The sequence below is a fragment of the Rhincodon typus genome, chromosome 32 (genome assembly GCF_021869965.1).
Source record: "Rhincodon typus isolate 14 chromosome 32, sRhiTyp1.1, whole genome shotgun sequence".
NCBI classification, from domain to species: Eukaryota; Metazoa; Chordata; class Chondrichthyes; order Orectolobiformes; family Rhincodontidae; genus Rhincodon; species Rhincodon typus.
Genome location: NC_063363.1, coordinates 14674004 through 14685101, shown reverse-complemented (window position 1 = coordinate 14685101; position 11098 = coordinate 14674004). Strand labels below are relative to the sequence as shown.

Genomic DNA, 11098 nt, shown 5'->3' with positions numbered 1-11098 from the left:
GGTATGGGGGCAGGTGTAGCACTTCCTGCGGTTGCAAGGAAAAGTGCCGGGTGTGGTGGTGCTGGAGGGGAGTGTGGAGCAGACATGGGAGTCCCGGAAAGAGTGGTCCCTCCAGAAAGCAGATAAGGGTGGGGAGGGCAAAAATGTCTTTGGTGGTGGGGTTGGATTGCCGATGGCGGAAGTGTCAGAGGATGATGCGTTGGATCCGGAGGTTGGTGGGGTGGTACATGGAGGATGAGGGGGATTCTGTTTTGGTTGTTATTGCGGGGAGGGAGTGCGAGGGATGAGTTGCGGGAAATGCGGGAGACACGGTTGAGGGCATTCTCGACCACTGAGGGGGGGGATGTTGCGGTCCTTGTAAAACGAGGACATCTGAGATGTTTGGGAGTGGAATGCCTCATCCTGGGAGCAGATGCAGTGGAAGCGAAGGAATTGGGAATAGGGGTTGGTATTTTTGCAGGAAGGTGGGTGGGAGGAGGTGTATTCTAGGTAGCCGTGGGAGTCGGTGGGCTTCAAATGGATATCGGTTTCCAGGTGGTTCGGAAGATTAAATTGCCCACATAATTGACAGTGCAAATATGAAAGTGATGGGATTTTCAGGTTTTTTTAAACATTAAATGGAGGTATCTTAGGGTTTAAGATATCTGCAAAAATAGTGTTCTCGTTTCGGGTCTTTGTCAGAGTAGAAGTCTATAATCTTGTTACTAATTGGAAGAATCATGCAACAGGAACTTGTTTTTCAAACTTTATCGGTTAACACAAGTAATAAATATTTTCCCAAACTGGTCTCTTTCTGCTGAATGAAAATTTTATTTGTGTTCAATGTTGTATCAAACTTCACGATATTAAGTTTCTTTTTCTTTATTTATTAATAGGATGAAGGTGTCGCTGGCTAGGTAGCATTTATTGCCCATCCCTAATTGCCCAGAGGGCAGTTCAGAGTCAACCACATTACTGCAGGTTTAGAGTCACATGTAGGCCAGACCTGGTAAGGATGGCAGTTTCCTCCCCTAAAGAACATTAGTAAACCAAATGGGTTTCTCTGACAATCCACAATGGATTCATGTTCTTCATTATTTTTAATTCCAGATATCTTATTGAATTCAAATTGTACCAACTGCCATGGCAGGATTCGAACCTGTGTCCCCAGAATGCTATCTGGGTCTCTGGATTAACAGTCCAGCAATAATACCACCAGGCTGTTGCCTCCCCAAATGAGTGATGTTCCACAATTCAACACCTAAGCTAAGACTTTCATCCAACACATAACATTTTTGTTTCCAGCATCGACTCGTTCTCCTGACATGCATGTTTCTTTTAAAGATCTGATTCACTGCAAATAAACAAACTGTGATAAACACTTACCGACTCTTGTGTGCAGCATAAAACTTCATATTTTCAACTGCCTCTTGAAGTAGCTGATTCAGAAGATATAATCTTGTGTATTTTTTCCATTCTTGAATCTGAGTCTGGAGCAGGAATTTAAGCAACAGATAGAAACGGCAATTTTACTGCCTTTAAATGTCAAGAAACATGTAATACAAATTCCATGAGGAAATGTTATGTAACTCAGATATCCATGCTCCTCTAAATTTTGTCTCCTCAGCATTCCCAATTTTAAGTGCATCCCCATTGGTGGCATTCAGTTGCTTGGGCCCTAAGCTCTGAAATTCTTTCCTTAAACCTTCGCTTTGTACTTCTCTTCCTTCCTTGCACGTGAGCGAGTATTAGAAGCCTATAGGCATCTTATAATTTTAAGGAGAAAACCTGGTCAAATGTACATGGAGATTGAAAGGATCAAACATTGTAATTTTGATAGCTGGATAAGGGGACTGAAAATAAATCTAACATTTGACTTCCTAGAGAGACAATTATTTTGGAGGAGTTCAAATATGCACTTTCTGAAGTTGTAAGAACTCACGTGGAAAAGCAGAGATTCAAGCTAGATTAGCAGTGGAAATGGCAGATGATCATGTCTTGGTTCATAAATCAAAGTTTGGCTTCCAACATCAATTTCAATCTGTGAGGGATAGAAATTACAGGAGAGCGAAATCCTCAGGTGGTAAGGAAAAAGAAGACCTTCATTCAAGATAGTAAAAATAGTTTACCACAAAGTTAGAAGGAAGCCCATGAGGGGGAAGACAAGTAAAAAAGCTCAGGTGTTTTCACTGTAATAAAGTAGGCCACTCCAAGTCACAGTATGGTTGTTTAGAAAAAGCACTGGGAAGACAGATGTGGGAAAACAGGAAAGGGCAGTGAGTTTTGTTGAAGTGGTAAAGGAAGTGCAAGCTAAAAAGCTGCAAAAGAATGTACAATTTGGTCAGGGGTGGGTGGAGAAGAAATTATCAGATCTCTTTAAACAATTTACTTGCATGGCTAAGGTTTACTCATGTATGCCAGGAAGAGTAGATAAAGAAATTAAGATTTTGAGAGATACCAGAGCATGTCAATCTTTGACAGTGAGAGATCAGGAGATATGTAATTCAGAAGGAGTACTGCCAGAAAAGATGGTAATATGTGGAATTCGTGGCGCGTTCCATCATATAAAGTGAGATTGGACAGTCCGATGAAAAGTGGTGAAATGGTGGAAGGAGTAGAGAAATTCTCACTTCCAGAAATACAGTTTGTCCTTAGTAATGATGCAGCAGGACCACCAGGAGTGATGCCAACTGTGGTTGAAAAGCCAGTGGAAAATCAGGCAACTGAGGTGTTACGGGAAGTATATCCTGGGATTTTTCTTGACTGTGATAACAAGGTCACAAAGCCACAGAATGAGGCAGGAGGAGAGATCAAGGAGTGAAGATAACAAAGTTGAGGTTCAATTATTAGAAATGATGTTTAATCAAATGATTGAGAAAAAACAAGAACAGGCGAAGGACAAAGTGGATATTTTTAGTATAGAGAAATTCGCTGAATTTCAACAGAATGTTGAAAAATTAAAGCAGTTGTATCAAAAAGCATACAGAGAAGAAGAATCTGAGTGTATCCCAGAATGTTACGATCTTAAAAATGAAGTCATGATGAGGCAACGGAGACCATCCCACATATTCAGGCAGATGAGAAATGGGTAGAAGCTCATCAGGTTGCATTACCGGTAGGTTATAGAAAGGATGTGTTGTGGATAGCACATGAATTACCAGGTGGTGGTCATTTGGGAGTAAGGAAAACTCAAGCCAAAATACGAAAACATTTTTATTTTTATAAGGGTGTGGTTGACTTTTGCCGGACTTGTCATATATGTCAGATAATAGAAAAATCGCAGGCAGTGAGAAAACCAGCACCGTTAAATACTTCTTCCCACATTTGAGGAACCTTTTACAAGCGGTTTCATTGATTCCATAGGATCCATACCTAAAACAAAATGTGGGATCCAAAAGGAGAATGTGGTACTGGTTATAACACAGAGTGAAGAACCAAGTTCAAATTATTCTGAATTAGATATTCCTCAAAATAAATTGGACGAGGAAGTTCTCAAAATTTGGGATAAATTAGAGGAAAATTGAAATGACCTGAAAGAGTTATTACAATCAGGTGGGGAGATATGTGGGAGTAAACTGGGAAGTACTCATCTGAATATGCACGATGTAGATATAGAACACACTACTCCAATTAATTAAAATCCTCATAGACTTAACCCTTTAAAGTTGGCACAGGTTCAAAAAGAGATTGAATGCATGTTCAAAGACATAACCTAAGTGAGTTGCAGTGAATGGAGCTCACCCATAGTAACAGTGCCAAAACCAGATGCTACCCAAAGACTACGTGCAGAATATTGCAAAGTCAATGCAGTTACAAAATACGATTCATATCATTGGAAGACTGTTTGAGAAGGTGGGACAAGCAACTTTCGTCTCTCAGTTAGACTTACTCAGATGATACAAGCAAGCACTTCTACTTGGAAGAGCAGAAGAAATTCAGCTTTTGTGACTCCGAATGGACTGTGCCAGTTTAAAATCATGCTATTTGGTATGAAAAATGCAGCAGCCACATTTCAAAGACTAACCAATAAAGTTATTACCAGGATTACCTGATTGTGTGGTGCACATCAACGATCTGGTGATTTTAAGTCACGCATGGAAGGATTTAGAGCATCTACTGGAATTGTTCAACTGACTTCAGGAGGCAGACTTGGTGATAAACCTGGCGAAGAGTGAGTTCGCAAAAGCCCAAGTCTTGTTCCAGGGCCATGTCATTTTATCAGAAGTTTGTACCAAATTTTAGAATATAGTTGCTCCACTGACTGACTTATTGAAGAAGTGCAGAAAATTTCAGTGAATAGAGGAATGTCAGAAGGCATTTGACAGCCTGAAAGCTGTGTAAACTATTCTTCAGTGTCAACCACACCTATTTACACAAAGCCATTCAAAGTGGCTATCAATGCGAGTGAGGTGGGTGTTGGAGCTGTACTCTTGCAAGACAACGAGAAGACAGAAAACCTACTGGATGATTATTCAGTCTTCTAGATAAATATCAACAGATATATTCCACAATTGAGAAAGAGACAATGAGTTTAGTATTGGCATTGCAACATTTCAACATTTAAATTCCTAGTAATGTGTCTGAGACAATTGTATATACTGATCATAACCCTTCAAGTTTAAAGGAAAATTTAAAGGATAAAAATTCCAGACTGTTGATTATTGCAGCAATTTAATTGGAAAATTATACATGTGGCAGGACGATAGGGCGGCACGGTGGCTCAGTGGTTAGCAGTGCTGCCTCTCAGTGCCAGGGACCTGAGGCTTGGTGTGGACTTGTTGGGCCGGAGGGCCTGCTTCCACACTGTAGGGATTCTATGACTCTATGAAAGAACGTAATTGTCAACACGTTGTCATGGCTTTGAAGAAAGAAGGTGGTGTTCGGTGACAGGAGAAAACTGACTGAAATGGACTATAGTAGTGAAAGTTTGCATGCTTAGAGTCAATGTAACACATATGTATTGTAGTGTACTAATGGCATAAGGCTAAAGGTTTTTAAAAAATATGAAGCCATCTATGTATATTGATGGTTCATTTATTTTAAGGGGGAAGAGAACACAGAACATTTTATTGTATTAAATATATTATACAAGCTGCTGATTTATCAAATGCTACATTCAATATCAAAACACAAGGTCAGAAATTCAGAAATTACATTTGAAAATGTCACTTTGTTAGTTACAGAAATCTACACCTGCATTGAGGGTCTTCAGAACTTTCCACTGCCTTAAATAAATGTAGCAGCTAAGCTGCTACTGAGCAAAGTAGTGAAGGGCTGCAAGAGGTCCCAGGTTTTTGTGCATCTTTGAAATGCAATGATTTAGACAGTATTGTAATAACCTAACAGCACAACAATTTAAGAGTGCTGAATGCTCTTTCATCAAACAAGCCATGGAATGGGATAGTGCAGAATGCCCCATTGCATTCATGAATTTCAGAATAATATTTGCTACAAGCCACCCTTGAATGCACTTCAGTGATTTATCCTCAGCAGTGTGCACTAAAGGTTTGGGAGCAGCTGCAGGGTAGTGCTTGGATCCAAAATACCAGAGCTAAGAAAAATCAAGGAGGAAAGTAATTTTGTTTAGAAAAAGGCTGTAATTCAAGGTTACTTTAAGAGGGAAGGATGTGCATCATCATAAAATCAAAATGAACTCCCATCGACATTAAACTGTTCAGTTTATGAGGTCAGCAGTATGAACCATCACAATCATCCTTCATATCTACTAATAGTGGTAACGGCAAATATATTCCACATGTTCAAAAATAAACCAAAACACACTAAGGAAGCAAATAAAACTGAAATATTTTTTATTAATTTTGCTCAACATGGAGTTTGCTTTTTGTCAGTTTCACATAGTAATATTCACGTTAATGTCATTTACGCAATATTTCCCAACAATATATACCTCAACGGAAAGTAGTCTGCTTGCTGATTGTCTACAATCTTCCTTTCTTGTGGCATAAATTGTCTGCAATTTTTTCTTGTCATTGATCCATCTTTCCCTGAAAGCAATGAAGATACTCTTAAATAGTTTGTTATTGTGCATATACTAAAACTGTCAAATATAGTACAGCTCTGAAGAATAAATTATTTCTAGAACATCAAATATTAGAAAAAAATTTAAATAAATGTAGTGCAGCCAATACCTTTCTTCTTTTATCTTCTGAACTTCAGTATCATTTTCACGAGTAGCTTTTTTAGACCTAAAAAGAAAAGTCACATTCGAGATTTTCCTCACCCTGCATAAAGCCCACATGCATTTTTCAAATTTTTGGCCATCTGTCTTAAGATATAATGTCTTGTGTGTCTGGGTGTCCAACTTTCCTTCATATTGCCCCTTTAAAGCATCTTGGGAAGTTTCATTGTATTAAAATCACAATATTAATACAAGGCTTTTCTGGTTTCAAATATATATGCATATATTAAATATATAATTTCTTTCATTCAAGTAAATTGAACAAACTCTCATTTCACTGATAAATTCTTTTAAAAATCCGCAAATTGATAGGAAGTTTCACAAGGATGGCATGTACTGCCTAAGTTTGTAACTTCACAGCTTCAAGACCTTTAAGTCCAACGTACCTTTCTAAATTGTTCTTTGTAGATTTAAGTTCTTCTTGTAGTGTACTGAGTTCTTGTAATTGATACTTCCTTTGGTCAAAATTCTTTTCTTTCTCAGCCTTCATCTGTAGCTTTACTGTTCTGAGCTCATTCCTCAATTTCTATTATAGAGTTAAAAGTGAGCAATCTTACTTTGTTTGTTATTTTCTATGCCTATTCCCAACTTCCACTATTTTCCATAATAGGTTAACTGTACATCCTCTAAAAACCTTTAAAAAGCTTATGTCATGCTTACATGATTTTTAAAACTGAAAACTGTACTATACTTATCCAATCTTAGAAAATGATTCTTGACAAACACAGGTCAGCCGAGTGGTATTATCATTGGACTGTTAATCCAGAGATACAGGTAATGTTCCAGGGATCCAGGTTTGAATCCTGCCACAGCAAATGGTGGAATTTAATTCAATGAAAGTCTGGAATTAAGAATCTAATGATAACCATGAATCCATTATTGGTTGTCAGAAACACCCATCTGGTTCACTAATGTCTTTTAGGGAAGGAAACTGCCAATGTTACCTGGTCTGGCCTACATTTGAGTCCAGACCCACAGCAATGTGGTTGACTCTGAACTGTACTCTGCGCAATTAGGAAAGGCAATGAATGCTGATCTAGCCAGCAATGTTCTCATCCCGTGAATTAAAAAAAAACAACAGTATAACCGTTCCTCTAAAGACTGCAGGACTCTGATATAAGTAAAGAAAATCCACCTCAACCAATTCCCAGTCTCATTACTTTAGAATACTGAGATTAAGGACTGATGAAAGATCTATTCAGTTCTCAAAATATTAAGAGATGTAGATTGATATACATTGTACCAGATGCAACGTGGGTATATACTTAAGGTAAAACAGGACTTACTTGTGATTTCAAATTGTTGATGGGATTTAAAGATCGCCCTTTGCTATTTTTCCAATAAATGCCTTTAAACTACTGGTGCCCTTTTAGTCTATTGAAACATGAAGAATTCTAGCCATCCTACTGTAACACTCTCCTTAATCATATCCATTTCTTTAAATGTGTGTTATTAACTTGCATTCATGCAACAGTGAATCACTTTTCAGGTTCACACTTGCACTATATAGGTACTATTTAAATAAACTGTTCACGCCTTCTGTTGGGAGTCCGTCTAAAACTAGTATCTCATCGTTTTGGGTATAAGCAGAAACATCATTCAAAATCTTGTAGGTAAATGCTACTCAAATTAGCATTCCAAAATCTAATTATGATTTTATGAAATATTACAGTTACTTGTTTCAAATTAATAGCAAGAAAAGACCAAGTTTTAAACTTGACAACAGCAAAGATGTTTATAATGATGTTAACCATACCTTCTCTTTGAAAACAAGTTGCTCATGCTTTTCTTTGAATATTTTAATTTCACTCTGAGTGTCATCACAAAGTCGAGCATACAATTTTTGTGACTTCTCATAATTCTGCTTAAGGTGAATGTTTTCATGGTAAAGTTGCAAGAAGGTCCTCTGCAAGTCAAAAATAAAGACTATTATACAATAAGAACTATTAGGCAAACTTTTGGCAAGGGAAGTCATGCAACAAAACATAAACGTACAAATGTTCAGCCCTTTATTTTAACTCACCAGAATACTTACCTAAATTACTGTTTTAGTATCTGGATTATAAGTTAGTGACATGTGTATTTCCATCTATGTGCGTGAGGAGGTTTAATTGTTAGCTTGTCAGCCTTTCTGGAGCCATGACTGTTTTAAACAAGTGTAAGACTTGGAGCAAGTGTAAGACTTGGAGCAAGTGTGAGGGTGAACAAATGAGAGAAAAGAGAAAAATAGAGAAGCATTTGCTTGCTTTCAGTTCAGAAGAATCAGCAATGGATTCTTTTTGTTTCGGAGACAAAATAGTTTGAAAAGATTTTTGTGTCAATTCAGAGAAGCCTTGGCTGAAGCTAGGCATAAAAACATCTTACCTGAAGAAAGGAGTTAGTTCCGAAAAGTTAAGAAATAGGTTACTTCACTGTTTTTAGACAGAAATTCCAGAACGTCCAGAAACAGTCAAATCAAACCGAGAGAATGTGATAGAGAAGGAACACACTGTCTCTGACATGTGAGTACTGTAAAGTGCCAGCATTTGGAAAAGACAGAAGTATACTTTTATTGTGTTTTGAAAACTTTCAAATTGCGTTTATGTAAACAGCTTGGTTTTCCTCCATTTTATATTCATTTCTTTTGGGTGATAACCTTCTGTTTTATTGTTAAAACCAAATCTTCAGCATTAGAGTTTGCATTTCAGTGAAAGACCATCTTGCTGAATAAAAAATGATTTACCACACCAGATTTCAGTCCGTGATCTGACTTGTCCAAAAATAATATTAGCTCAGATCACAGCTCTTGTTACATGTCTGTAGAAGCATAAAAATTTCATTCAACAGGAGACTGCTACAAGTCACAGCATTTTATTGTACAGTAGACCATTTGGCCAACATTTCTGTAATGGCTTTCTGAAAGAGCTTGATGTTTAGTCCCATTCTGTCTTTATAATATTCTTTTAATTTTTTTCTGCTGGGTGTTAAAGAAAAGGCCAAAACAACATGAGAAAATGCATAAGACAGTAACTTCATCAGGCCAAGGTTTTAGACGTTCAAGATCATAGCTTATACTATGGCAGTTTTAAACTTTCCACAAGGTTCTTACCTATCAATTCTATTACATAAATTATTATGTATTTACAATACAAGGGTTAGCTATGAGCAATTTAAGTTTCTTATCAATATTTACAACATATTAAAATTAAAGACTGCATTAGAAGTTATATTTCTGCTTAGAGAATTTTGAAGTTTCAGAGATCTTACCTCTTTGCTTTCAAAAGGTTTAATAGGGTCAGTAAGCACAGCACCATCACTCATCGTTATTTTCTTTAAAAGGTAAAGGGAAAGAAAAGAGTTACCACATCTTCTTTATTTCTCTACCATTATGAGAATCGATATTGAAAAAATAGTAGGTACTCCGAGAACAAATGAGACATGCTCAACAGTAATGGAAGACTATGGGAATTTCCATTAAGTATTCCATGATTTGTGGAACAATGTTTTCTGTTCAGCACATACTACTCAAAACAACTTAGTCTGTGAGATCAGTTTTTCACTGAAAATATAATCAAATGCTGGCTTCAACCCATCGCTAAATCAAAACTGACATTTTTTTTCTTTTGTGTTTAACTAATCAATTTTATAGCTCTGGCAATAACATTTGAATAAAGAGGCAGAACGAAAAAGTTGGTCCATGTTTTATGATCGTTCAGTTCACATTTCATTTATGGACCATAGTGGTTTCACGATTAGCGTTTCAGAGAATTACCACTATCCAGACAATTAAGTCCAATGCATTATGACTGGTTGACTTTTACAACAGAATCTAATGATTGATCTGGTAAGGCCCCATGCGAGCAATAGGTCAGAAGATAATGAATAACATACAAACGTTCAATTCAGAGATCTGCAGTGATCAGACAGAAGCTTTTTCCAAGGTCTAAACTAAACAATATAATAAGACAAAGACATTATTAAATCTGACTAACAATGGGTTTGGGTGCAGCAGGAGTTTTGCTGGCAGAATTAACATGTTAGCAGAGTATCACCAACTAACCTCTTCTTTTTAGAAGAAAACTGTACCATTAGCAGCAAAATAGTAAACTAAATGTTTTCAAAACTAATTAATTGTTAAGCATGTGTACAAAACCAAAAAAGCTAGAAGCACAACAAGTTTAAGTAGGAAAGATGTGCCAATGCTACACAAAGAAAAGCTCACTGTTTTACTCCTTTAAGTAATTGTACATTCTGACAATGTGTGAGTATCTAATACAATACTACAAACTGTAAAATGATTCTACACTTGAAATACAGCAGCTAAAAAATTTAAATTACTTACAGAAAGACATTTTAAAAAATCATAACTGGACAGAGAAACTTCCTATCTATCTTTTCATTTACATCACACAAACAGTTGCTTCAGTTGTAGAAGCCCCAGCTTCAACACTTTTGCCCAAAACCCTACAAGTTTCTCAGCTACAAGTATCTATTCAACTCTCTTTGAAACAACATACGGAATCAGCATTCAACAGACTTTCTGAAGCAGTGTCATTTGGTCTACAGCACAGGAAAAGGGTCCTTTGGCCAAGCGAGTCAAAGCTGGTCAAAAACAACCTCCTAATGAAACTATTCTAAACCCATTTTCCAGAACTTGGTCCATAGGCTTGTATGATATACGTGCAACGCCAAGGTGTATCTAAATAGTTCTTAGAAATTATGAACGTTTCTGCCTCTACTACTCTTACAGGCGAGGAGTTTCAGATTCCCAGCACCCTCGAAGTGAGAAATACTGGAGGCATTATTTCCCTGGGGTGGCTGAAGCAAGCCAGGATATTTCTGGTTTTAAACCTCATCTCAGGAATGAAAATCCAAGCACGAGTGAACTGTGTTGATGTGGAACTAAGGTTCTCTCTCAGCGCAGACACCAGATTTTTTTTT

At 37.2% G+C, this 11098-nt stretch overlaps 1 protein-coding gene across 1 annotated transcript in view; it reads right to left on the bottom strand.

Moving 5' to 3' along the window:
* The window catches only part of LOC109927318, a 103517-nt gene that overhangs the window by 12234 nt on the left and 80185 nt on the right, over positions 1–11098 (bottom strand). Inside the window, exons 31-36 of the mRNA XM_048615367.1 lie at positions 9425–9487; positions 7935–8084; positions 6565–6704; positions 6129–6185; positions 5888–5984; positions 1366–1469 (exon numbers count right to left, since the gene is read on the bottom strand). Of these exons, the coding sequence (XP_048471324.1) occupies positions 1366–1469; positions 5888–5984; positions 6129–6185; positions 6565–6704; positions 7935–8084; positions 9425–9487 (611 nt within the window). The remainder of the gene's footprint in view (positions 1–1365; positions 1470–5887; positions 5985–6128; positions 6186–6564; positions 6705–7934; positions 8085–9424; positions 9488–11098) is intronic.